General features: G+C 47.6%; 1 protein-coding gene across 1 annotated transcript in view; it reads right to left on the bottom strand.

The window, feature by feature from the left end:
• LOC135897479 (uncharacterized) overlaps positions 1-20,571 on the bottom strand; it is a 128,409-nt gene extending 107,838 nt beyond the window's left edge. The window contains exons 1-6 of the mRNA XM_070525235.1: positions 20,531-20,571; positions 17,682-17,811; positions 15,806-15,932; positions 13,595-13,743; positions 9,647-9,758; positions 2,858-2,997 (exon numbers count right to left, since the gene is read on the bottom strand). Of these exons, the coding sequence (XP_070381336.1) occupies positions 2,858-2,997; positions 9,647-9,758; positions 13,595-13,682 (340 nt within the window). The 5' untranslated portion in view covers positions 13,683-13,743; positions 15,806-15,932; positions 17,682-17,811; positions 20,531-20,571. The remainder of the gene's footprint in view (positions 1-2,857; positions 2,998-9,646; positions 9,759-13,594; positions 13,744-15,805; positions 15,933-17,681; positions 17,812-20,530) is intronic.
• Positions 20,572-27,528: the final 6,957 nt, after the last annotated feature.

Raw genomic sequence — 27,528 nt, 5'->3', positions numbered from 1 at the left:
TCGCATAAACTTCGGCGGTAAAGACTTAAGAAAAATTATTTATCCGAATGCTATTTTCCCAAATTTTCGTTATGATCCCGACGCCCATGTATTTTTGTGCTTTAGATCCATCAGTGTAAAACTCCGTGCAAGTTTTATATCTTTCATGACTAGCTCGGAACTCTTGTATAATGTGTTCTTGTGGAATGTCTTTTTTTTTCTGTAGATGTGTTAATGTCGAATCACATCTTGGTGGCCTTTAAGCAACCCGCAGGATCTCATGAGGAATATCATAAGTCTGATAGTATTTCTCGTGTAGTTTGCAATAGCATTCGGGCAGTTCGCTGAGCTGGAGACGTAAAAGTGTTCGCTTAATAAATCAGCCTGGTCCTGTAGTGTTGCTTGTGTGTCTGGACATGTAACTACTGGTATTGTGTATGATGAGTACTCTCCTTTAAATTTCCTCACCTGGTCCCACACTCGTTTTAATGTTATTGTACTACTGAAAGAAGATATGTATTTTGCCATGGTGATTTCTCCACCTTTCTTCGAATAAATCGTGCTTTGGCTTTGGCCTGTTCAAAATTTAAAAGGTTGCTATAAGTGGGGTACACCGTAGGATTTCCCAGGCCTTTTTCGTTCTTTTTTCTTTAGCTTCAGTAGCCTCGTTTGTCCACCAGGGATTTAGCTTTTTGCGCACAATACCGAATGACTGAGGTACTGCCCTTTTTGCCGCTGATATTATGACCTTAGTGATTGTTTCGTCGAGTTCCTCAACGCTTAGTTCTGGCAAAAACACCACTTCCAGTTTCGCATTCTCCATAAAAACGAGCCAGTCAGCGAGCTGTATTTTCCACCGGCGTGGCCTAGTGACTAAGGTTGGTGGCGATCATAAGATTGATGATTGCGGGCAAGTGATCACTACCATATGACGTGTTGAGCGCTTCCCATTTGAGATAATTAAGAAGAGATGGCGAGCAAGAAGCTAAATCTAAACAACTAAAAGTGCGGGAAGTCGGTGAAAAGTAGGTCGGTGCACCAGAATTTAAAAGGCAGATAATATTGGATAGAATAAAATTTTCAACCAGCTGCTCTCTTTGGTCAGTTCTGACACTGCCCCAAAAATTACCGTGAGCATTAAAATCTCCTACTAAAGCGAATGGCTGCGGTAATAGATCTGTTAAATTTTCTAAGTGTGTAGTAGCAAAATGAGTGTGGGGTGAGCAAATGTGAGCAAATGGTGATGTTTTTCTGAGATAGAATGGTGACGGCTACGGCCTCGAAAGATGTATTCAATTGGACATATCGTGTTGGAGAGCCCCCTACACGAATATAACGACTCCTCCTGAGAAGCGACTGGAACATTCGCGGTCCCTTCGAACAACAGCGAAACCTTTGAGGATTTGACTAGTTCTCGGACCGAGACTCGTTTCCTGAAGACACACTGCAAGTGGCGAAAAGATGTTGCATGATGACGTATTTGATGTCACCTACATTTTGTATGAGACTTCTGCAGTTCCGGTGTAGGATGAAAGCCATGGTTGTGAAATGAAAAATGTGCTGGTGTGTGTGATCTTAAAAATTAAAGGCGACATGCGATAGGGAATAATACACGTTTGATGGACGGTAACCATTCAGGTTATCTGTCCCTTTTTCAGCGCCTTTACAAGGAACTTGTCCTTCTTAGAGCGCTCAGAAGAACGCTGTTCCTCTGGCGTCGATAAAGCCGGGGTTCTGGCATCGACCTCCATCGCCTTCTCTGAGGCGATGGATGGTCGACAGCCAGGCGCCGAGACACGCGTCTCGAGCCTTGGCTTCCGGTTTAGCCTTGGCGCCTGTGGAACAGGTGCCTGCAGGGCCGTCTTGGATGATAGTGGAACAGCACTAGCTTCTGTCACCAAGGGTGCGGATGTAGTTGCTACGGGGCCACTGGCTGTGACCGCCATAGGCTCCTGCAACCGATGCGGTGCTGGCCCCTCCCGCGCCACATTGGCATAACTTGTTTGAGGTAAGACTGCAAGCCTCTCTCTCACTTCGAAAAATGAAATCTCTTTTACTGTTAGGGCAATCACCTTCTTCTCCTTCTTCCAACAGGGACATGATCAGCACACCAACACTCTACCACATCACATGGGAGTGCACAGCTCACACAGAAGAACAAGAAGGTGATACGAGAGCGAGGTAGGAGGCATTGCTATCCAGCTCCGCCCTCGGCGATCAGCTCGGGCTGGTACGGAAGGCAGAAAGTATGGCAAGGGCCAGCCGTGCCTTGGAATAGGGACCCAACCACACGGCGTTACCCCGTTTTAGGGGCAACGGAGTCCTTTCTACCAATAAAGTTTTGTTCTTCTTCTTCCCCCAAGGCTGCAGCCTTTTAGAGTAGCTGAGGACTCATATTGAGATACACAAAACGCGCAAACTAGTTCTTGGGAGCCGTCCGGTCTCTAGCCCTTTCACTAGAGCAGTCACTCTGGCTGGAAAGTTGTCACGTGGAACGTGATAGTCAAGTTGTAAAGTAAATATGCTTTTTGTGCTCCTTTGTCCTTTTCCGTAGTTAGCGGCGATCGGTGGTCTGTGGCGCGCGCGGAGAGCATGTGCGTCAAGACGCATCAAGACACCATAGTCCGTGGTGGGCGGTACTTGGACTTACCATACAAAGGTGCCAAGGGAAAGGGTGCATGTTGAGGTGGGGAGAGGGTTACTGTTGAGCAATCTCTTGCGAAATCGAGTTGCGGGAGGGGGCGATGGGGAAGTTGTGAGCTTTCATTGGTGCGTCCGGGCTATTCCGTTACAGGGACAACAATCGTCGTCGTATCTGCACAATTTTTCCTTGGCGCAGTTCCAACACATGTATTTCGACTATGGCAGAGGTACTTACCGTTCGCATGCTCAACGCAGAGGGGTTGCTCTTGCGCGAACTTATCCATTCGCTGCAGTCGTCTGGCGAGTAGCGAAGAGTTTCCGCATCCACTGACTCGCGTCAGTTCCACCAGGCACACCTTGTATTCTCCGACTGCCCTGAAGTAGATGGCACTCAAGAATCAGTATGCCGTTAACGTGTACCATCTTAAGAGAGTGTTCTTTTTTTTCCGCCACGTGAATAAGTATCATCGCTTCTGGCGCAGAGCACAATCTCGCCATTTCAATGCGGCGACATCGAGTTACAGACAGTTTTCTCTATAAACTAGAATTATTATTTCAGTTAAAGCGGAAACGTATCAGCTGCCTGTGTTTGGAGGGGTATTAATATTACTGAAAAAAAAACGCATCACACACATCTCACAAGTCAAATGTTACTCGCAAAAGGCAATTGAACTGTTTTAATAAGTACTTCGCTTTTAAAAAGGTAATCAAACTACAAATAAGCCTGACTTTAGGGCTGCTTTCAGAAAGTAACGTAATTCATTTATAAAAGGTGGTGCCACAACATGCTTGCCCGGGACGCAGCAGTCTCGGTGCATGGTTTGCGCAAACCACCTTAACCAAAAATACCCACATTCGAGCAGGCTTTCATTGCCATCTACAACAAGCCTGTTTATGGTCGTCAGGTTTACGGCGCGGTTGTACAGTAACGATGCGACAAGAAAATTACGGTGCAAATGTCATGCCGTGCGCCCTCAGTATGACGGCGAAGCCACGATGGGAATGACGCACAGCATGCACAAGGCATTAGCTTAGCTTCGTTCGTGTGCTTTCTCACCTTCCTGAAACCCGCAGTGGTTGCTTTTAATGGCTAACGTGTCGGGCTGCTAAGTGCGAGGTGGCGGGATCAAATACCGGCCATGGCGGCCACATTTCACTGGGGGCGAAACGCGAAAACACCCGTGTACTTACGTTTAGGTGCACGTTAAAGAACCCCAAGTGATCCAGATTATTTCGGAGTCCCCCACTATGGCGCGGCTCATAATGAGATCGTAGAAGCTAGCCTTCCTGAAGTTAATTTATCATAGTAATGACAGTAATGGTTAGCCTCATTTGGCCTCTCATTTTTACAATTAAGCTATATCTTAGGACAATCGCAAATGTCACATTTACTTTATAGTGAAATTACGTAATTATTATTCCGTGAAAGTGAACTTCAGGAAACAAGTACACACAATGCCGTCCAGCCGAGCACGCAATGCAGTATGTTTAATATATATTACATCTTAACATAATGCACCATTCCTATAGGTCAGCTTCACGAATAAGCTTATTAGGGTCCTTGCGTGGCACTCGATATTTCCTACCATTTGGTACAACTTCGTTCATAAGACGCACTGTAGCCATTTTCATTATTACTTGTGATTGAAATTCTGTTTAGTTTAGGCGTCATTTATTAAAGCAAATACGTGCACACAAATAAATAATTTGCGAATCCCTTATACCACGGCAAATAATACGCTGTTGCTGTAATCGAGCCAAGAAAACATTCCTCTCCTAAAAGAGACTTAAAAGCACAGCGATCCAGCGGGCCCACTGGCTCGCTGAGCTTTAACTCTCTAATGATTCAATTGCATGGCCTGAAAAGGCATGTCACTTGCTGGGTTACTATATTTTTGCGTTGTAGCGACGGTGAAGAACAGACTAGCGAAAACTATGAATCTCGAAAGTAACACTTTACTGGGCGAACCTTTGCCTAAAAAAACAAGCAAGAGTCAAGCACAACGATAGCGGCGACCACATTCGGCGGTCGTCAAAAACATTAGAAACGTTTAGCCTGTCCGCTATTCCGACAAACCGGGGTGGTGTGGGCGGATTGCCGGATTTGCGGGGGCGTAAACGTGAGCGACCAGAGCGGTGCAGCCGCCTGGTGCCATAGAGTTCAACCAGACAAACACAGAGCTAATACTGCAGTAATCCACTATATCCTGCTTCGCTGCTGGTGCAAATGTTTGGCAGCGGCGTAATTGTGAACACGATCACGCTGCTGACAAAACTTTACCCCAGCAGCTAAGCAGAACTTAGTAATTAGCTTTATGCTTGTGTGGTTGAGCTTTGCGCCACCAGCTGGCGCCACCAAGCTGGCCGCTCATGTTCACACCCCCGCTAAACCGGCAAACCGCCCGCGCTTGCCGGAATACCGGACGCACTAAAATTCTCTATTGACCGCTAATAAAGACGAGAACAGGGGAAGACAACAAAAAATGACCACAAGGTCGTTAAATATTAAACATGGCAAGTTTCGGGAATCTTTATTCAGCCAACGCGGCCCAAATGCGAAAACATACTTTGGAGTCCCTGACGTCACGCTGACGTACCGGCGCTGGGGTTTCGGCGCGAAATTCAAATACTGATACTTGGACCTTCATTTTCTCATCTAATAATCAAACTATTTTTAATGACTGCATGCAGGGTTCTCAAACAATGCTTCATTAGTCAAAACTGATTTATTCTTTCGCTTTAGTGTCCCTTTAAGAGACTGTAATTTTTTGTCTTACAACTTCAGGTTCTTGCGTCGAAACGCGGTAAGGGCTCTGGTGGAGTGATCGAGCGCATTCTTCGCCTATTAGGCAGTGCTTAGCAACTGGTGGTCGTCGAATCCTTGATGAGGACGACAAGCAGGCCATGTATTGCTGAAGGAGACCTTCGAGCTGTCCTTGCTGATGGCTTGGGGTACTTCGAATAACATGGAAGTCTGGTTCAGTAACATGGACCATGGTTATTGGTTCCGCTGAATCCTAAAGGACCAACGCATCGCTGACTGCTGTAACCTCTTCCATGCATTAAATCTTCGTGCCCTTGTTCAGGTGTTTAGACTCACGATTGAAGTTCGTCACCATTCCCTGCGATTTTCCTCCGCACAATTGCACGATTTCCCTTGCGATGGCTATGCCACGGTCAAGTAGCTGTTGGTCACTCTCTACGATGCCTTACATGTCTCTCGTATCTTCTTATCCGACGGAAATCATCCTGCTGGCGCCAAGTGGAATAGTCACTTCCTCTTCGAGCCTGTTCAAGGCGCTGCAATTCAGACTCCTATTCGGTGGTGTCACTTCGTTCGTGGACAGCGTTATCGATTTCGATCTTAAGTCGATAACTACGCCGTGTTGGCTTAGGAAGTTCATGCCGAGGGTTACGTACCGGGAGTATTGTGGCAACACAACAAACGCCGCATAGTATGTACCACTTCGAGGACCTTCCCAGGATCCACTGATGACAAAGTAATCGGTTCCTCCATCCGCTAAAGCGGGGACCACGTGGCCATTGAGTAGCACGTCGAGGTCGGCTATTCTTTGTCTGGCGTTACGGTTAGGTTGCGCGTCGCACGGCCCCGTTGTCCTTGGTGCGTCGTCGAGTAGAAAGTTGAAGTGTTGTTGGCGGTGGCGGAGGATCTTCGGCATTTCGACGAACAGCAACCACACATCCATTGGTTGCTGCTTTTAGTTTTCCAGATATGGGCTAAGGACCGGCACAGCGAGGGCCAGTGCACGGTCGGCGCACGGCGAAAGATGGCAGCCAGGTGACGGTGAACCGGAAGGGTGTTACGGTCTGCACTCAGTCGCAGCCAGGTGGTCGGCGATGTCTCTGGTCGTTCGTCCAGCTGTGACGCGGCGCGTTGACGGCGAACTTTCGCAGTTCCATCTCGTGCTACGAAAACTGGCGGCACACGTGGTCTGCTTCTCCACTCTGATAGCAGAGCGAACGGTGGTCGATTGCTCGCCAAACGTCAGTCTTCCTTGTAACGTTGTTTGAAGCGACGTGTGGGCGTGCTGGAAGCGGCAGCGGTGGACGACGGATCTGCAGGGTTACCGGGCCTTGGCGCGGGTGCGGAGTGGGAAAGTAACGGCAGGCTACGGTGGCGTAGGTCGTCGCGTCCGGCTGAGGCGATTCAATGACTCCAAGTGACTGCTGCATCTCCTCTCAGATAATGTCAGCAATTGAGGCTACTTGAGGCTGCGCCGAAAAAATGCCGCCCGGCTGACCACTCGCGGCACTTTGCGTGTATTCGCGGGCTTCTCCCAGTCTATGGAAAACTCTTTTATGTACCACGTATTGAGAAATACAAATCTCGATCGGAAGTTTTTCATGTTGCTGAAGTGCTAAAGCGCCAAACAGACGACACAAAAGGCACGGACGAGCGCATCTTGTGTCGTCTGTTTGACGCTTTAGTACTTCAGTAAGATGCACCAACTAGCCCAACAAAACGTTCTGCTGGAATATTTTTCATGTTACTTTACAATTTTCTCGTTGGCACCTTTCGCCTTATTGTAATATTTGAGAAGTTGATTATTGGATGAAGAATCAGTGTGTAACTAGGCGAAATGCAATAAATAGTCTGAGTAACGTCACGCGATGCCTAACAACATTATCTGGATTCTGCACAGCTACGTCGCATTTGCAGATGTTTAGTATTTGGCTCAAGTTACTTGGGGCAACCAGCATTACGAGACTGTTGGCTTGCTTATATAGGTGTGCGAAGGTGAGCACAGTTGTGGCAAAGAAAAAAATACTTCACAAAAATAAAGGCCAAACACAAAGGAACCGCGTGCTTCCAGTTCGTGAACCCTTCTTTCGTGTAACTTTAGGGCTTCCCTTCAAACCAATATTGTTATAGAGGGTTTAGCATGCGCATTTCTTGCAATGAAGTGCAAGAAAGCCGTAAGGTTATTTCTTTTTTTTACTTTGCTGTTATGTTCGCGTAGCCTTTCGTTAAGGCACCGGCCAGTCTGGTCGGTTTGGAAAGCTCATGAAGTCGTTGATATAAAGAACATCTCTGTTCCGTTGGACATACCTTTATCTGTATTTATTTTCACAGCTTCACTTCCTTGTACACCTCGGTATTGGTTTTCTGCAATGACTAAACTTCTTTGGTGCTGAGAACGTAACTCCAATGTTACTACGCTGCAGATTGTCTTGAGGATGTATGACAATCGGTATGTAGGGGTTTTGCAAACAGACGAATCTCACAAAGGTGCCAAAGAGTATGGAGAAGAAGAACGAACGTGCCTTGAAAGCGTTTTTTTTTTTTTTAGCGCAAAGACCTGTAAAGCATATGTCCCGTTTAGGGCGATTATATCGGAAAGAGACACGTAGTGAAAATGCACCGCTGGCTATGTGCTGGAAAAACATAACTAGCTCGACATAAGGGACGCGTTCTTTGACTATGTATCTCCGCGTATGCAGGCCATATCACTAAATGCGTAGCGTAAGGACTGCTAAATCCCATTCAGTCCCAAGAAATCGCAACAGCAAGCCGTAATAGAGATAAAAAAACTGTTAGCAGTGATACCACACATTCACCGACTACAGCACCCCAAGAAAATTGCGCAGCCTATTAACATCACAGTAGCGTTCTCAGCACCAAACAAGTCAAGCAGTAAGACTTTGAAGGAAGAGCAGACCGGCGTGCACAAAGGAAATAAGGTGTGCAAAGAAAGACAGAGACAGATGTCATTCACCGCTTACCAACGACGAGCAGAGCTACGTACGTCGTGCAGACTGGCAGGTGCTTTACTAATAAGCTACGTGGACATAAAGGCAATCTAAACAAGAAGCCGATGGCTTTCTTGCACTTCCCTGCAAGAAATGCGCATGCCTTCCTATCTTTATCGATACTGTGATTCTGGATAAAGGCGTGAAGGAGTTGATAAGGCTAATCACTGAAGCAGAGTACATAGCCATCTATGGTGAAACATGTATCTTCAAACCGTCCATTTGACTATAACAAAAAGAATTTTTGCGGTTGGCGAGAATGTTAATCGCATGATATGTGACCTACACGTTGCGCTATCCATGTGAGTATGTTCAGAGCACGTGTTCTGTTGCGCACCTAGTGACGGTCATATGTGTGCTTGATCCCGCAAATAAACAGTTTGTTGAAACTTAGCGCTATGTGTGCGTGTGTTCTGTCACTTTTGTCCTGTGCCGGGTGCGCTGCGCCGAAAGCATTCAGTGCGCAGCCGTTGACTTCGAAAGTCGGATCTACTTGAAAGGAATTCTGAAGATGACATCAATTTCGACGAGGCTTATGGCGCGTGAAAAGACGTGGACACAAAAATACGTGGTCACACAGGCGCTGACTTACAACAGTGTTTATTTAGGGTAATTTATTTCACGACTTTCCGTGTCATCGTCCTTTCGCGCGCTGTAAGCCTAATCACGTCATATTAACATGCTTAAAACGCTGTGTTACTGAAAATCGATTTCGAGATACACCTTAACGAAGGTTTGCAACAAACTGCAGTGGCGTTCCAGTAGCCTCAGAGATTCAACGCATAACAAGGCCGATTGTTAACAAAGTTCGTGGAACGGCAGCGCATTTATACTACAAGTTTCCCAGCGCTTATCTCGAAACGTGTGCCATTTTTAAAGTTCGTCCAACTTGTGCATTGTAATATGTGCGCTAATCAGTTAGAAAGTTCAGTGGATACGTGCTACAGTTATTCGATTACACATTCTCATTTGCAGTGTTATTACCCGCCCCTCTCATAAATCCAGCTCTATGAGCGGATTTGTGTTATATGCCACAGTCGATGTTTAAAGATTCGGTCAATGTTCAAAAAATACATCCGTATAATGAGCCATACCTAGTAGTCCCTTATTAGTACTGTCCTCAAGAAAGGTCTGCTTCAAGACAAAAATAAAGTTCGGGCAGTATTTGTCATAACAATGGCAACGATTAAAGTAGTCAGGCTGTGCGTGAGTTCCCTGCAATAAAACTCTTTTTTGAGTTGGTTTTACTTACGAGCAGGCCGTCTTCGCGTTGAGCCCGGTGTCCTGTGCGCTGGTAGAACCAAACTTTGCGTCACACTGCCGCAGGCTGGCGGCCAAGCTGGTCTCGTCGCAGCTGCCTTCTCCTGCCTCAGGTGAACAATAAAAAAAATACGTGTGATGAAACAGGGCACCCTGGTTTTCACAGCGAGGTCACCGTGCATTCAAAGTTTAAAAAATTGTGGGTTATAGCTTAGCAGAGCTCCAACGCGGGCTATGTGGGACGCCATTGTAGGGGGCTTTCCAATACATTTGACCACCTGCTGTTCCTTAAGGTGCGCCTGAAGATACGGGCATCATTGCATTCCGCTACTGGAGGAATTTCGTCGCCTGAGACGAGAATCGAACTGGCAACTTCCTTTTCGGCAGTACAAAGACGCAGCCACCGAGCCGCTGACGCAGGTCACCGTGCACCTAACAACACGTGACGTTTTATTAAATTAAAACTTTCTTTGCGAACCCTCCCTCATCGCGGCTAATACTGGGTTACTGGGTGAATAGCTCGCATGCCGGACGGCACTGTATACCATCTGTACGACCCTTACAGGCATTATTGCTTCTGGCCTTACTTCTGCGCAATCACGCAGTGACAAAACAATTGATGCGTAAATATTCCCATTGAAACAAATACACGTCATCAAGAACATGATTCCTCAGTTAAATGAAACCTTTCTGTGCATATTTTAACTGGATTTGGGGTTTGGCCCACCCTTGGGGTCGGTCTTTTGCCGAGTAAAGTGCAGTCCACTTTACGTGCTCCCAATGCGCGGGACACGAGCGTTTTTGCATTTCGCCCCCATCGAAAGGCGGCCACCGCGGCCGGGATTCGAACCCGAGACCTCGTGCTCAGCAGCGCAACAACATAGCCACTAAGCCAACCCAGCTGGTTGTAAACGCTGGTGTATCGCATGGAGGGACAGAGGAAAAAGCGAGACGCCAGCCCTGGCGTGCGCTGCTTTAGTCACCGGTGAAATGCAGCCACCGGAAACAAGTATACCGCCTTGCTAGAAACCATTGTTGCGGACGCAAGGGGATGCACCTTATCCAATGGCGTGACGCGCTAAGAAATGCGATACGCTACTGTCGCATTTATGTAAACACTCGCCGCATCGTACCCGCCGTGGTTGCTCAGTGGCTATGGTGTTAGGCTGCTGAGCACGAGGTCGCGGGATCGAATCCCGGCCACGGCGGCCGCATTTCGATGGGGGCGAAATGCGAAAACACCAGTGTGCATAGATTTAGGTGCACGTTAAAGAACCCCAGGTGGTCGAAATTTCCGGAGTCCTCCACTACGGCCTGCTTCATAATCAGAAAGTGGTTTAGGCACGTAAAACCCCAGAATTTTAACTCGCCGCATCATACTTCACGGAATCCGGCGCACCAAGGCGCCCGAGGAAAGGCAGCACGTGTTAATTTTCGGCTAGGCTGGTTCTTTAAGAGCGCCGCTACAGCTAAATACGCTCGGAAGCGCTCTCACTCTCGCCTTACGAGCACGACCGCCATATGGTGGATCGCCATCCGAGATGCAGCACCGTACAAATCAACGGAATTAACCATTACACATCTCAACTTCCAAAGGCGCGCACGTTCGTTAACTGTCATTCCGCTGCGAACAATGTCTACGCTGCCCATGCTTCAATGAAACGCATGTAACCTTAAGCACCATGATAAAACTGCACGATAGATACTAGAAGCCTTCACAAGCGAAGAAACCTAAAAACAAATCCAGGCAGAAGCTCCTCCGGGAGTTGTCTAAGTATGCGTAAGCATAGTGCCACTTGCTCCTCTTCGTGCAGCCCGGTGTCATTGTCTATCTTATAAAACTGGATCCTACCAGTACAAACCCTCATCAAACCTTTTCGGTCGTTATCAACGTTATCGGACTAGATCCAACCCTTATATGTTGCTTTCAACTTTATTGGACTAGGTCTTAGCCTTATCCATCCTTATCGGTTGGTATCAAGCTTATCGCAATCGATACAATTCTTATCAATGATTATCTGTTTTTATCAACGTTATTGGAGACCATCCAAACCTTATCAACTTTCATCGGTCTTTATAACCTTATCGAACTTGATCCGACTCTTATGAACCCTTATCGGCGCTTATTAACCTTATCAGAATTGCTCCGACCATTATAAGCCCTCACCGCTCTTTAGTACCTTACCCTACCGCGTCGAACCATTATCAACCATGATGAGACCCATATAACCCGTCATCACTCCTTATCAACTCATTGACTGCTTATATGTGTGTTGCGCGACGTGAAGCACATGGGGCCTAAGAAATCAGTGGGATATCTGTCAATGAAGGAACGCCTGAACGGAATGCACATTCCGAGACCACCCAACCACACTGGGGATGTGCCGCGTTTCGGCAATAATTTTCGCAAAACTGGATTCTTTTTATGATGTCTGCAATGCTTGAAGCTGGCTCTACATGTCGACCTAGAGATGGCTTTTATACCATCATCACCAAATCTTTTACCAAAGCTTCATAGAACCCGTTCTCATTTGACATTTGTTTTGTACCGCCGGGAGAACACATTCATATGGTTCAGATATATTAACTTTCTGCAAGCGCGGGTATTTAGCCTAGAGGGTAAGACAATCGGGTCGTGGAGTTATAGGTTCCAAACTCACCACGGCCAACGTTTTTCTTTCGAATTTCCTTTGTTTCATACAACAATTCCTTTATAATGGTTCGTCTTACGTGACAGAACGATGGACGGACGAGTTTCCTCGTTGGGTAGACAAAGAAATGCTTACGGATTTAATATCTTAGTGCCCCGTTGATGACCCTGACAACGACGCATAATCAGGAATACCTTCGCTGCAAGATTCGACAACAGTGACTTAGATGCATGTATTGGAACCTTTTGTCTGTGTTTTACTTTTGGTAATTCTCCATACATACCCCATGAGCGTGGTTAGTACACCTTGTTGTTCAACAACGTGCCTGCTTCTGTCATTGTAATATTACGGAAAAGTAAAAGATAACCATATATTAGTTTTTATGCATTACAAGAAATGCTACGATCATTCTCTAGAGGAACTTCTCTGAATGATCACAGTCGTAAACCAAAAAAAAATTGTGTGGCACATATGCAAAAAATAATGCATATGGGTCATGTTATTCAGCGTAATATTAGGTCTTATAATTTCATTTCAGTGGATAATACGTAATTATTAGATAGAAGCCGTGACAAACATGGACCTATTTCCCCCACCGAACACGCATTGGGACATGTTTTTGCGACCAGCGTCCACGGCGAACCACTTGCGCTTGTGGCCAAGACTTCGGTCACATACTATACAAGTACATCTGTGCTCAAATAATACGCGACTTGAAGTGACCTTACGCACACAAGTTCTAGCTGCAATATATGAAGTACGTATTCCGTAGAAAACGTCGCAGAGACATAACTGCTGCACTACGTAGCGCGGTATACTACCTTACTGTATGTTATATATATATATATATATATATATATATATATATATATATATATATATATGTGTGTGATGTGTGGTGTTTTATGGCGCCAGGGCCAGGTTTGGCCCTTATATATATATATATATATATAAGGGCTGAGAACCATGCTACGATATCTCTAATTAGCGTGACTAGGGCTCGGAAACGCACAGTGCTCCACAAAATTTTCCACACCAAGGGATTTCAGACAAAGCTGAATGTACCTGCAGCCTCGCAAGGCAAGCCCGGCATTCGCACTTCCAGCCTCTTCTAGTACATCCGAACAACATTACGACGTACGGTTTCGATGGCTACTGTTCTTGGCTGCACGGAACTTCAACGTTTTCCGAGATCCCGTGGTCCGTAAACTCTTTTGTGGGTGAGTGTATACTTGTACCCTCCGTGCCCTGCATGCGATGTCACTGCGCAGAGAACGGTGGCCACTTACGCCTCGGTGGTTCGGCTTCCGTCGTGGCAGCGCGACAACAGGCAGCCAGCGTGAGACAGGCGCCCAGGATTCCAGCGAGAGTCACCATCGCCCGCTGCAGGTCCGGGACCACGCTGTCGCGTCTGCCGAGGGCAGGCACCCACCGGAGCCTGCCAGAGCAAGGCGTCGCAATTGGGACGGCACATTTTTTTGCCCAATTACTGGCACGACGAGAGACCCACGGGCCTAATGAATTTCGGCTTCGACGGCGAGGACGTCGCCGCCGATAGTGTCTACGCATATAAGAGCTGCTAAATGGACACTAAAGCGGAAGACGATTTTCACTGTATTTGCAAAACCCTTGTACAGTACGAAAATAGCCACTCTTAACCCCGAGAAGACGCTCGGCAAGCCAGAAAATAGGCAAATACGAAAAATGGATGGCGACGCGAGCTTCAATCCCGCAACAACTCGTCATCCCGTCGCGGATTTTGAAGACGTCTGCTCGGGCCTAGTGAACTTTTTCTCTGCAAAAATGGACTAAATCGCGTTCTAAAAGAGCCATATAGACTGAACTGAGGAAGCGTCACAAACTTTAATGAAATCGCAACGGTCAAAACACGCGCACAGACACGCAAAGAAAAATGCTTTCCAATCGGTGACGTCACACTGACATACCCGCCCTCGTGTTCCAGTCAGAAATTCTAAAATCAAACTTTGGCGGTCATTTTTTCCTCTAATGATCAATCTGTTACCTCGAAGTCAAGAAGCGTAGTTTTTCTGAATACCTTATGAATCTAAATTGATTCAGCGTGTCCTTGCAAAGCGAGCGAACGCGTCTCTTACATGAACGTTTTCTTTTCTTTTTTCTGTCCTCCAACCAGCAACCCCCAACAAGATTCATCCGACGGGCAACCACAGATCAACAAACGGGCGATAAAGCCAGAGAAAGCTATTAGCTTCACCATAGGCGGCGCCACGTCTTGCAATGTTCGCTGGCTTCTAGCCACCACAGCACTGCCTCGAGCGAAAAAAGAGGCCGACGCCGCCATGCGTTCGCCGAGTCGCTATCAGTGTGGCCAGAAAGCGTGAAAGCAATTTAATATCTACGCAATAGACAAAGTAGTAGGTCTTGATATTAGCTGTCGTTTTGATAATATCGCAATGAACGATCGCGCACACCTTTCATTGTAATCGTTCGCTGCGAGCCGGCAAATGAAAGAAACTAAGCACCGCCACCCGTATAACCCGGCTAAGTGTTGCCGCTTCAAGCAATTATATTCAATGAAAGTGGTAATTTTTTATAACGCTGCCAGTGAATGAAATCATAGAAAAAAAATCGAGCGCTATTCCAAGCCACGTCTTCCACATAGGGGGCACAGACTATAAATGCGCTAAACACAACCGTATACGATTGCGGTTCTTCTGCAGATAACTTGTCCCGCTATCAGGTTCACTAATCCCTGTCACACCGTCCCAGCTTTCGGCTTGTTAAGATGTCTTTCCGGTGTCCGTTTGGCTGAATTATGCGCAGAACTCGTATCTATATTGCATGACCAGAACCTGCCGGCGCCGATAAAGGCGCCTCGTTACCAAACCTTCGGGAAAGTGCCGCATTGACAATGGGTGTGGAAGGGAAATATCAACGCTAGTAGACTAGGTTAGCAATGTTATTAACAGCCTAGTAACGTTGTGAAATACGCCATCATAAGTAACGTGAACGCCTGCTGCTAGAAACGCAACTGCATGATTTGTAGTCGCCTGCCAGCTGAGCAGTGTTCAAGCTGCATAAGCATATAACCACGTCTGCTTTTCTACACTTGCCAGAAAGCAGAATACATAATACCACTTTGTTCTAACCTCGAGCTGCAGGAGCACCACCAAGCGCCACGTTTTTTGCTTCATTTCTCACATAACATATATTGTAAGAGTTGTGGCCTCGCATGTAAAAAAAAGGGTAGCTGGCCTATGCCGTAGTCCGACTCATTCACGCTAAGGACGTTGTTGAAGGGAGGAACGTGTTTTCATCGAGAATGAGAAGAACTGGCTTTATTTACAATATTTACATGAAGAGTAGAGAACGTTACAATTCATAAGTCTAGCATGACTGAAACCGAAGCAATGAGGAGTCGACAACGGCTGCTTAAAACCCCTTCTGTCCTCCCTGGACCCCTAGGCCATGGAAACTGCCATCCAACCTTTGTCCAATCTGAGCGTCCAAAGTTGTCGTACCTTATAGGGCGAGAGTCCACACTCACTCCCGCACCTTTGTGCCTTTGTTTCACTGAAGCCACCGAAAGGAGTAAGGCATCGTAGACAGCGGTTGTCACGCTTGACTCAAGTAGACATGTCTTGGTTCCTGAGATGGAGAGGGGGGGTCCCGCAGTTAGTTTCCGCGTCTGTCAAAGGAACGTGATGATTACTGGGCGCCGCGAGAAAACGCCTTATAACACCTTCTTCCATAAATTTTCTTGCGCCCATTGGTCCGTGAAGGCGACAGTGTACCAAACAACAATACTCGGTCCGCCAAGCGTGTTGGCGGCGCTGCAGGTCTGTCCGAGGGGTGCGCATTGTTGGCTTCACGAAGCGATTCGTCGCACCGGGCTGGAAGAGGTTAGAAGGTCACTACCCCCGCTGGCCAATCGTAACAATATACTTGCACCGATCCACGATGAGGCCACACTTCCTCAAAAGCACGATAAGACGCGCGTAACTAGGCGGAAATCCTGAATTTCTGTATGCGTCGTCATGCAGCTTGTCCACCATTACTAGCATACGAACCAGAGTCCGAAGCATGACCGTAGAATTAATTAACTCTGTCCGCGGATTGGTTCGCATTCGTTGCCGCGCGTTGGACGAAATCTCGCAAGGCCAAATGGGCGGCTGGCGTCACATTTTTGGCGACGGGCGTCTGGGTTGATCGCTTGGATGGAAGTTGATGGAAGTTGATCGCTTGGACGCCGATAGTTCGCAATGTGTTCTACGACTAAATGTGCTAACACAGACCGAAACGCCGCACGAACACTTTGCATGTGACTTGTATTTCGTTTCTGCGCGCCGATGCCTGCCACTTCCTTACGCCTTTGTCGTTTGGCACGCCAACGTAACCTTTCAGAAGGGACATATACAGCTTTGCGTATTAGGTTACTGTAAACCATCGTCACGTGCAAATTAGCAACTTGCCTTTGGAATCAGCGCCATCATATGAGCGTCGCGTCTACGTTAAGCCTCGACGAAAATTGCGGGGTCTCCACAGTAGACTCTCTAGTTATAGAAAACCAACGCTGTAACTTCGCTTGCCCAAAGCAGCGCTATAACACGTATCCCATATGGGCGTACGCAGGAACCAGTTTTCAATAGCACATGCTGCAAAGTGACGTTCACAAAGTCGACGCTAATCTTGAGGCGTATGTGTCCAGCTGCTGACATTACTGGGAACCGGTATGCTGAAGCGTAAAAACGTAAAAGCGCATACGCTCCTCGCAACGTGCATGGCCGTGGACAGAGAGGTTCGCTGGACGCATCCCGCACATGCGTCTGTTATTGCTCAATATATCGGGCCGTTTCCGTGGCGTCTCTCTGCGGACGGTGGCAAAATATTTTAGTTGCTCACTCAAACTGGCCTTTCTCTTGGCCAGGGTTGGTTCGGTATATCGCCTCACAGGGACAACAGTTGGCGGAAAAACCACAGCCAACTGCACACGTGGTTCCAGCGCTGTGATGGGGCAGCTGAGTGGCCGCTATTACCAACGGAACTTTTGCGAAAATATTATATGCGGGTATCTAACAAAACATATATTTACAGGAGGATAAAGACAACTTGACAGACAGTGGCCAGCCAGAGATGTTTCGGGAGCCAGCTTTCCGACAAAGGGTCTCGTGTTGGCGCAGTTGTCACCGTACTGGGCCCCATGCCCGAGTGCTGAAGACAAGTCGTCTTTGTCGAAGTGTTGGCTCCGGATACATCAATCACTGTTTGCAGGCGCGTCTTACTTCCGCGTCAGTGAGTGCAAAAAAAAATGGCTAAAGACCGATCACGCGCGTACGCGGTGAAACTCATTTTCAGGAACTACGGAAGAACATTGGCGAGAAACAGTTTCGCCCGTACCTGTAACAGGCTGCAGATCAGGCTCGCTCAGATGGTCGTTACCTGCGTCGTTCACATGGCCCACCCCGTGACCGACGGCCGAGAGAACTGGCTCTTCTTCTTTGTCCTCTTCCTTGTGTTTGTGGAGAAACTAAAAATAATTATTAACAAGCCCTTCGCTCCTGCCGCGGGAAAAACGACTAATAGTGGCTTCGTATTGATCACACAGAATATCCGAATCGCGATGCCGTTATCAATATTCCTTATCGTGGAAGAAAATTGCCGGTGCATCCATCATAGGTGATTGGCGACTTAAATTCTTTTAGCAATCTATCTTATTGCTTGATAAATAATTGTTCATCGTACGTTTCATATAATAGTTATTATGAAACGCAGCGCAAACACAGTGGCCCAAGGTGGCACGAAAGGGGTTTAATGAAGAGCAGCACATGCCTAGCGTGAAAGAGGGTCATTGAACAGTGGCACATACCCGCCGACCCAAGTTGGAGTTACGTACGTTCATTGAACATCACCAGATACTTAGTGCTACATACCCAGAGACTCACCAGTGACTCCATGCACTACACGGCATTTGACCGTGGACTACCAAGACACACAAGTTGGCGGGGCCGAGATTAGGCGCAGACGCACATTCAAAGTTCTAGCCATGCACATTAATACTTTATGGCCATAACAAATACCCGGGCTGCTTAACCACCACCTTGCATTCTTAAGCTCAATAATGTGAGCGTTACCAAAGACTGAAAATATTTTGCGGTAAGCTCCTATGAAATGGTGAATGTACTAACCATTAGGCATACGAGCTACCAGTGCTTAAGCAATAAAGTAGTACGTGTAGGCTGTATGAAGACACGGTTGGAGATTTGTTGCACCTGCGTATAACTACTGTTAGTGCTGCTTAGCAGATTTCTAAAGTTCAAGTAAAATCGAATAGTTTTGCCTGCATTGTTTTTGCATGGAAGTCAGGGCGTGAATCTGCAGCAGAGATGCGGAACTTACGCCGACAATCCTTATATTTTTTTTCAAGCACTATCCCAGTTGAAAATGACAACAGAGGTTGCCTTCAGTACTACAGAAATTTCTGTTGTACAACAGGATTTCTCTGTGGTAACTACAGATTCCTCTTGCAGCTACATACTTTTCTGATGTGCACTCCATCCTATGTGAGTCGTTACAACAGGGAGCTGAAGCACTGCAACAGATTGCGAATAATGATTTGAGCTTGATACACTCTCAAAGTGCTACCCAAGTGAGTCGGCCTCATCTTTCAGTGTATCGCCCTGTGTATTTACTAGAGGTAGTGAATATGTTTGCCGCCCTCTAATCCTATTAACCCTGTTACAGGCTTTGGCCTCATCTCTAAACGAGTTAATACTCGATAAAAACTTGTGCCAACTTTCTCTTCTGGCCTGCCGGCGGGTTCTCCTACCTTGGGATTTTATTTTTTTAAAGTTGACAAGATTCTCAAAGGTGGGAGAAGCTCGCAGCAACCCCCACGCCTTGTTCTGATTCTTACGGGCGGTCCGACATTCGCTGTTCCACCACGGTACATGTGGTTTGCATGCCAAACCACTTACTTCGGATATGCATTTTGATGCGGCATCTATTATGAATGCTGTAAGATAATCCACAGCAGCATCAATTTCTAAAGAAGACAGGTCAGCCCATGAGATGTTAGAGAGAGTTCGAAATTTCTGCCAGTCGGCTGTGTCTATCTTCCGCCTAGGAGCTTGTGGAGGATATTCGTTTTCTTTAGATGTTCTTATCAGTATGGGGAAGTGGTCGCTCCCGTAAGGATCGTTCATAACTTCCCATTCGAGTTCAGGCAGTATACACGGGGAAACTAGGCTGAGGACAATTGATGAAAATGTTCTGTTGGCGAGAGAATAATATGTAGGTGCCTTCTCAATCAGCAGGCATGCACCGGAAGAGAAGAGGAACTATTCAACAAGACGACCTCGCGCATCTATACGAAAGTCGCCCCACAAGCTGTTGTGCGCATTGAAATCCCCAAGTACAACGTAAGGTTCTGGCAATTCATCTATGAAGGACTGAAATTCATGTTTGCTTAGTTTGTAGTGTGGGGGTATATAAATCGAGAAAATAGTGATAAGTTTGTTTAGCAAAACAATTCGAACCGCCACTGCTTCAAGGGCCGTTCGTAGCTGTAAATGTTGACATGCTATGCTCTTTTGGATTACAATTGCAACACCTCCCGATGATGCGATTGCATCATCGCGATCTTTGCGAAAAGTAACATGCTGTCGGAGAAAGTTTGTGTATTGTGATTTTAGGTGTGTTTCCTGCAGACACAGCACTTTTGGATTGTGTTTGTGTATAATCTCTAGCACATCATCAATGTTCCTAAGAAGACCTCTGACATTCCATTGAATGATTTGTGTATCCATGTTGAAAGTAAATATGTACTGTGTGTACGGAAACGGAAGTGCTTAGATTACAGAGCTCTTTCGAGGCCCTGTAATCGGTATTTTGCCCTTTCTGGAGCGTTCGAGGGAGCCTCGCCGCTCCTTAGGCGCTTGGCGCGCCGTGGGGATAGGTGTGGTGTCCATTGCCTCTTGTGAGGCGCCGGACACGTGCTCTTCCGAGCGAGAAGTTACCAGGGAGAGTCCTGCCTTGGAAGGCAAGACCCCTGCGCCCACCAGCCCGGAGGTTGTGGGGCTCCCTGGGGGATTTGGCTGCGCCGGCTGTTGCCAGCGCTGGAAGGGGTCGGGGAGGTTGGGGCAGTCTCGGCTGCGCCCACCTTCGGGGTCGATGGCCCCGTCTGCTGTGTGACGTAGCAGCGCTAGCTGCAACCGCCGCGGGGGCAGATGGCGTAACTGCGGACTCACCGTCTGTGGGTCGGACAGCCGCCGGAGGCCGTTGTGGTGCTGCCCCCCTACGCGCCACATCGGCAAAGCTGCTTTTAGACAGGTATGATACCCGCCTCCGTGCGTCTTTCAAAGTGATATTTTCTTTTACTTTTGTGGTCACAATTTCTTTTTCTTTTTTCCAGGACGGTCAGGACCGCGAATATGCGGCATGCTCGCCATCACAGTTGACACAATGTGGAGTGTTCTGGCATGTTTCGGAGGAATGTTCTTTGTCACTGCACTTGGCACAAGTCAGCCGGCCTCGACAATTCTGTGAACTGTGACCGAACCTTTGGCACTTAAAGCATCTAAGAGGATTGGACACGTATGGCCTAACACGAAGTTTGATATAACCAGCCTCGATGGACTCGGGAAGGACACTTGAGCCGAAGGTGAGTATCAGCTGTTTCGTTTTTATCTCTTTTCCATCTCGCCTCATAATTCGCTTAACATTGATAACATTCTGGTCACTGAAGCCCTCCAAGAGTTCAGCCTCAGTGAGCTCCATCAAGTCATCGTCAGAGACAACACCACGGGCGGTGTTCATCGTGCGGTGCGGGGTTATAATTATTTGGGTTTCCCCAAATGAAACTAGTGTTGACAATTTTTCATATTGTTTTTGATTGCGGAGCTCCAAGAGATCACCGCTTGCCATCCTCGACGCCTTATATCCAGGACCAAAAACTTCAGTCAATGACTTCGAAACAAGGAAGGGTGAGATAGTTCTTACTGCTTTATCTGGTTTTTCAGAGTGGATCACGTGAAAACGAGGGAAAGATTCTTTTTGCTGTCCAAAAAACTGGAATACTTCATCGGTGCGCCCTCTTTTCTGACGGCGATCAGGAAGTGGAGGGAAGGATGTTGCCATAAGGAATTGAATTTTCGGCAATAACGCCAGCCACCCACCATATGGAGTCCTACAAGGGGACGCTACAGGGACTGTAACAACAGGTCCTGTAAACGCCAGCTGTACGTCATCACTATAACCAAATATGAAATAACCTAGGTTGGCTAATCACACAAGGTTAACCCTTGCTGCCTGGAAAATTTGGAAGTAAGCGGAAGAAAGGAGAAGACAGGTAAGATGAAAAGTGAGAGAAAGACGAAGGCTGGAGGGAGAGAGAGACAGGAAAAGGCAACTACCGATTTCCCCCGGGTGGGTCAGTCCGGGGGTGCCGTCTATGTGAAGCAGAGGCCAAAGGGGTGTGTTGCTCCGCCGGGGGGCCTTAAAGGTCCAAACACCCAGCATCAGCCCAACCCCCAGGATCCCCCTTTTCCCCAGACACGGCTAAGCCGCGCACGGCTACACGCGGGAGGGTCCAACCCTCGTGTGCTCGGCTATGTGGTGTCGCAACACACCAAACGCCTGCTTACGCAGACGCCCCTGCGGGGGAGATAAACAGTTGGGACAATTTCAAAGAAAAGCTCAGGGAACTGTTCGGCGACCCCATTGGGCGCAAGGCTGCCGCGAGAAAGGCTCTTGCGTCTCGTGTTCAGACATCTACAGAGCCGTACGTTTCGTACATCCTCGACGTCTTGGCTCTCTGCAGCAAAGCTGACGATACGATGTCTGAAGCGGATAAAGTGCCGCATGTGCTAAAAGGCATCGTCGACGATGCTTTCAATTTGCTTGTTTTCAGTCACGTCTCGACTATCGACGCCATCCTCAAAGAATCCCGTCACCTTGAACAAGCTAAGAGCCGCCGTATCACACATCACATCACGCGGCTACCCAACACTGCTTGTCGACACGGCACGTTGACTTGCGAGGGTCGACCGCGTCAGACCACCCCCTGTGACGATGTAACCCGTATTGTTAGCCGCGAGCTCGAGGCCGCCTGTTTACCAGCTTTCTCCGCGACACCTCCCGATCCACCAGCAACCACGATTGCGCTGATTCACGCCGTCGTAAGACAGGAACTTGAGAACATGGGTCTCAACTCCGTGTGTTCATCGTCTCCACCCACGGTTCCCCAGTTCTCTAGCAGCCCTCCTCGTCCCCGGCAGTCCTTTTCTGCCACATCTCGCCGCAACCCGTCCGAATGGCGTACCCCTGATGACAGGCCAATCTGCTTCCACTGCTGTCGCATCGGCCACGTCGCTCGTCACTGCCGCAACCGATGGCCACCACCTCCTCGGATATACACCGCCGCTCATTCCCGCCCCTTTGGACCTTTGTCCCCTATGCCACCAGCCATGAACCAATTGCCGCTGATGCTCCTGCCCCGAATGATGATGATGATGTGTGTTGTTTTGTGGCGCAAGGGCCAGGTTTGGCCAAAGAGCGCCATGACTGGTGGTAGTGTTATGGATGTATTATGGAAGATGTGACTTGGCTGTAAAGTGGCCTAAAAATAGTCGCTGTAAAGTGCGTAAAATCTACGTGCTATAAAATTATGGCGATGACTGATGACGAATACTATGAACTTTAAAATCCATCGTAAAAGATTGATGCAATGTTTAAAATATGCGAGATGTTAAATTGCTTACAGCACTACTGCCTCGCCAGAGCCCTTGAACCACAAGGGCCTAGAGGCATGTGCTATTAAAAATAATTATCGCAGCGGCATCCTCTGGAGAGAGGAAGCGCTACGAACGTGTGGGGCTAATAACATGCAACACGACATCTTTCAAAAAACCTAGGACGGCGTTGGTGTCAAACAATGGTTCTGGACCAAGTAACATGGCAGGATGAAGGGGGATGTGGTGGCGGTATGCTAAGAGAAAATGTTTTTTTCTATCGGATTCGGCTTCCCGACACTCCAGTAGGACGTGCAGGACGGTCAGCCTCTCCCCGCATCTACCACGGGTTGGAGGCTCGTTTCCCGTGAGTAAAAAGTTATGTGTGCCAAAAGTGTGACCTATTCTTAGACGGCAGAATAGGACATCTGTCCGACGGGATTTGGTTACAGGAGGCCAGAAACCTAATTGTGGCTTTATTACATGGAGTTTATTATTTATTTCTTCGTCCCACATGCGTTGCTAGTGGCTTCGTAGTTGCCTTCTTAACAAAGGCTTCAGGTCTGTGACAGGGACCGAAGCAGTAGGATTAACTGCATGCGATGCAACTGACGTGGCCATCTGGTCCGCAAGAACGTTACCTTCGATGCCCCTATGACCTGGCACCCAGCATATGATGACATGCTGATTACCTATATACGCTTTACACAGAGCAGAATAAAGTTCGTTAATTACCGGATTTTTGTGGTTAGAGAATGCCATCAAGGCCTTCACAACACTAAGGGACTCCGTATATATAACTGATTTCTGGAATTGTGATTTATTTATATGCTTCACGGCCGACAGCAGTGCGTAGGCCTCAGCCGTAAAGATACTGCTTTCCGGGTGCAGTACGTCGGATTCCGAGAAGGATGGACCGACGGCTGCATAAGACACCCCGTCGTGTGACTTCGATGCGTCTGTGTAGTACTCCGTGCAGGAGTATTTGTGCTGGAGTTCCCGGAAATGCATCTTGATTTCAATTTCTGGAGCGTTTTTTGTAACTTCCATGAAAGATGTATCGCATTGTATCAGCTGCCACTCCCAAGGAGGTAGCAGCTTGGCTGGATGCATTAGGCGAAGTTCGAGGAGTGGAACATGCATTTCATGACTAAGCTCCCTCACACGCAGCGAGAAAGGCTGTCTTACGGAAGGACGATTACGAAATAGTGTAGCATATGTCATATCATTAATGGTGTTAAAACAGAGATGTTCGGGATTAGAGTGGACTTTCAAAAAATATGTTTGGCTGATGTATGTTCTCTGGATATGAAGTGACCACTCATTCGATTCTGCATATAAACTTTGTACGGGACTCGTTCTGAAAGCTCCTGTGGCTAAACGGATACCCAGATGGTGAACAGGGTCTAGCATCTTTAGTGCGCTCGGGGCGGCAGAGTGATAAATGACGGCACCATAGTCTAGTCGCGATCGAATGAGGCTTTTATATAGATTCATTAAACACTTCCTGTCACTACCCCACGTAGTCTGGGATAGAAGTTTCATTATGTTCAATGTTTTCAAACATTTTTCTTTAAGATGTTTAATGTGGGGGATGAAAGTGAGTCTGTAGTCAAGTATGACACCTAGAAATTTGTGTTCTTTGTTTACAGGTATCTGCTGTCCACACACTTCTAAGCAGGGGTCCGGAACCAGGCCTCTCTTCCTTGTAAACAAAACACAAGAACTCTTATGGGGATTGATTTTGAATCCATTTTTCTCTGCCCACCCTGACACCTTGTTCAAACCATGCTGTACCTGTCTTTCGCACACTGCGAGGTTACAGGATTTGAAACCTATTTGAATGTCGTCCACGTAGACAGAGTAAAAGATGGCGGGTGGTAAGGAAGCACGAAGTGTTGTCATCTTAACAATAAAGAGTGTGCAACTGAGCACGCCACCCTGGGGTACACCGGTTTCTTGTGCAAAAGGACGTGACAGCACATTGCCTACTTTCACCCGGAAGGTACGATTGGACAGGTAGCTTTTTATTACGTTTAGCATATTACCATGAATGCCCATTTCTGACAAATCTCTCAAGATTCCATAGCGCCAGGTCGTATCGTACGCCTTCTCCATATCGAGGAATATCGATAAGAAGAACTGTTTGTGTACAAACGCGTCACGAATATGTCCTTCAATACGTACAAGATGGTCAGTTGTGCAGCGCCCTTCTCGGAAGCCACACTGAAAGGGATCAAGCATTTTGTTTTGTTCAAGGAAATGGATGAGTCGCCGATTTATCATTTTTTCAAATACCTTACACATGCAGCTTGTGAGGGCTATCGGGCGGTAACTTGCCACTGAAGAAGGGTCTTTCCCTTGTTTCAAAACAGGGACCACAATGGCTTCTTTCCATGCCGTTGGAAGGTACCCTGCGTCCCAGATAGTGTTGAAGAGTGTAAGTAGTGTTACTTGTGTGTCATTGTGTAAGTTTCTGAGCATTGCATACATGATTCTATCGGATCCCGGTGCAGAGGTCTTGCATGCGCTCAAGGCAGCTTTCAACTCGGCAGCACTAAAAGGGCAATTGTACGGTTCATTCTGTCTGCATTTATTGGTGAGTGGCTTGCATTCTTCTATTTGTTTATATTTTAGGAAGGATTGTGAATAATGATTTGAGCTTGATACACTCTCAAAGTGTTCCCCCAGTGAGTCGGCTTGATCTTTCAGTGTATCGCCCTGTGTATTTACTAGTGGGAGTGAATGTGTTTGCCGCCCTCTAATTTTATTTACGCGGTTCCAGACTTTCGCCTCATCTGTAAACGAGTTAATACTTGATAAAAAGTTCTGCCAACTTTCTCTTCTGGCCTGCCTGAGGGTTCTCCTGCCTTGAGATTTTACTTTCTTAAAGTTGATAAGATTCTCTGCAGTGGGGGAAGCGCGTAGCAACCCCCATGCTTTGTTCTGTTTCTTACGAGCAATCCTACATTCCTCGTTCCACCAAGGGACACGCCGTCTGCATCCCAAACCGCTTCCTTCAGATATGCATTTAGATGCGGCATCTATTATGAACGCTGTAAAATACTCCACAGCGGCATCGATTTCTAGAGAAGACATATCAGCCCATGAGAGTCTAGATAGATTTCGAAATTTCTCCCAGTCGGCTGTATCTATCTTCCACCTAGGAACTTGTGGGGGAAATTCATTTTCTTTAGATGTTCTTAGCAGTACGGGGAAGTGATCGCTCCCGTAAGGATTGCTCGTAACTTCCCATTTGAGTTCAGGCAGTATAGACGCGGAGACTATACTAAGGTCTATTGACCAAAAGGATCTGTTTGCAAGAGAGTAATATGTGGGTTCTTTCGTATTTAGAAGGCACGCTCCAGAAGAAAAAAGGAACTGTTCAACGAGACGACCTCGCGCATCGATGCGAGAGTCTCCCCACAAGGTGCTATGCGCATTGAAATCGCCAAGAACAACATAAGGTTCTGGCAATTCATCTACATAGGATTGAAATTCATGTTTCGTTAATTTGTAATGTGGGGGTATGTAAAGAGAGCTAATGGTGATGAGTTTGTTTAGGAAAACAGCTCGAACCGCCACTGCTTCGAGAGGCGTTTGTAGCTGTAAACGTTGACACGCAATGCTCTTATGGATAACAATGGCGACACCGCCCGATGATGCGACAGCATCATCGCGATCTTTGCGATAAGTTATGTACTGTCGGAGAAACTTTGTATGTTTGGATTTTAGGTGTGTTTCCTGTAAACACAGCACTTTTGGATTGTGTTTTTGAATGAGTTCCTGCATATCATCTAGGTTTCTAAGAAGACCTCTGATGTTCCATTGAATTATTTGTGTATCCATATTGGAAGTGAATAGGTGCTGTGTGTCAGGAAACGGATGTTATGCCTTAGATTACAGAGCTCTTTCGAGGCCCTGTAATCGGGGTTTTGCCCTTTCTGGAGCGTTCGAGGGAGCCTCGCCGCTCCTTGGGCGCTTGGTGCGCCTTGAGGCTAGGTGTAGTGTCCATTGCCTCTAGTGAGGCGCCGGACACATGCGCTTGCGAGCGAGTTTTCTGTGAGGGCCCTGCCTCGGAAGGCAAGATCCCTGCGCCCACCAGCCCGGAGGCCGATGGGGCTCCCTGGGGGATTTGGCTGCGCCGGCTGTTGCCAGCGCTGGAAGGGGCCTGGGAGGTTGGGGCAGCCTCGGCTGCTCCCACCTTCGGGGTCGATGGCCCCGTCTGCTGTGTTGGCGCAGCAGCGTCAGCTGCAGCCGCCGGGGGGGCGGATGGCGTCACTGCCGCCTCACTGGGTGTGGGTCGGACAGCCGCCGGAGGCCGTTGTGGCGCTGCCCCCTGACGCGCCACTTCGGCAAAGGTGTGCTTTGGCAGGAAAGATACCCGCCTGCGTGCTTCTTTGAAACTTATGTTTTCTTTTACTTTAATCGTAACTATTTCCTTTTCTTTCTTCCAAAATGGGCACGACCGCGAGTATGCAGCGTGCTCGCCTTCACAGTTTACGCAGTGGAGAGAG

The sequence above is a fragment of the Dermacentor albipictus genome, chromosome 9 (genome assembly GCF_038994185.2).
Source record: "Dermacentor albipictus isolate Rhodes 1998 colony chromosome 9, USDA_Dalb.pri_finalv2, whole genome shotgun sequence".
Taxonomy (NCBI): Eukaryota; Metazoa; Arthropoda; class Arachnida; order Ixodida; family Ixodidae; genus Dermacentor; species Dermacentor albipictus.
This window is presented reverse-complemented; position numbering and strand designations above follow the sequence as displayed.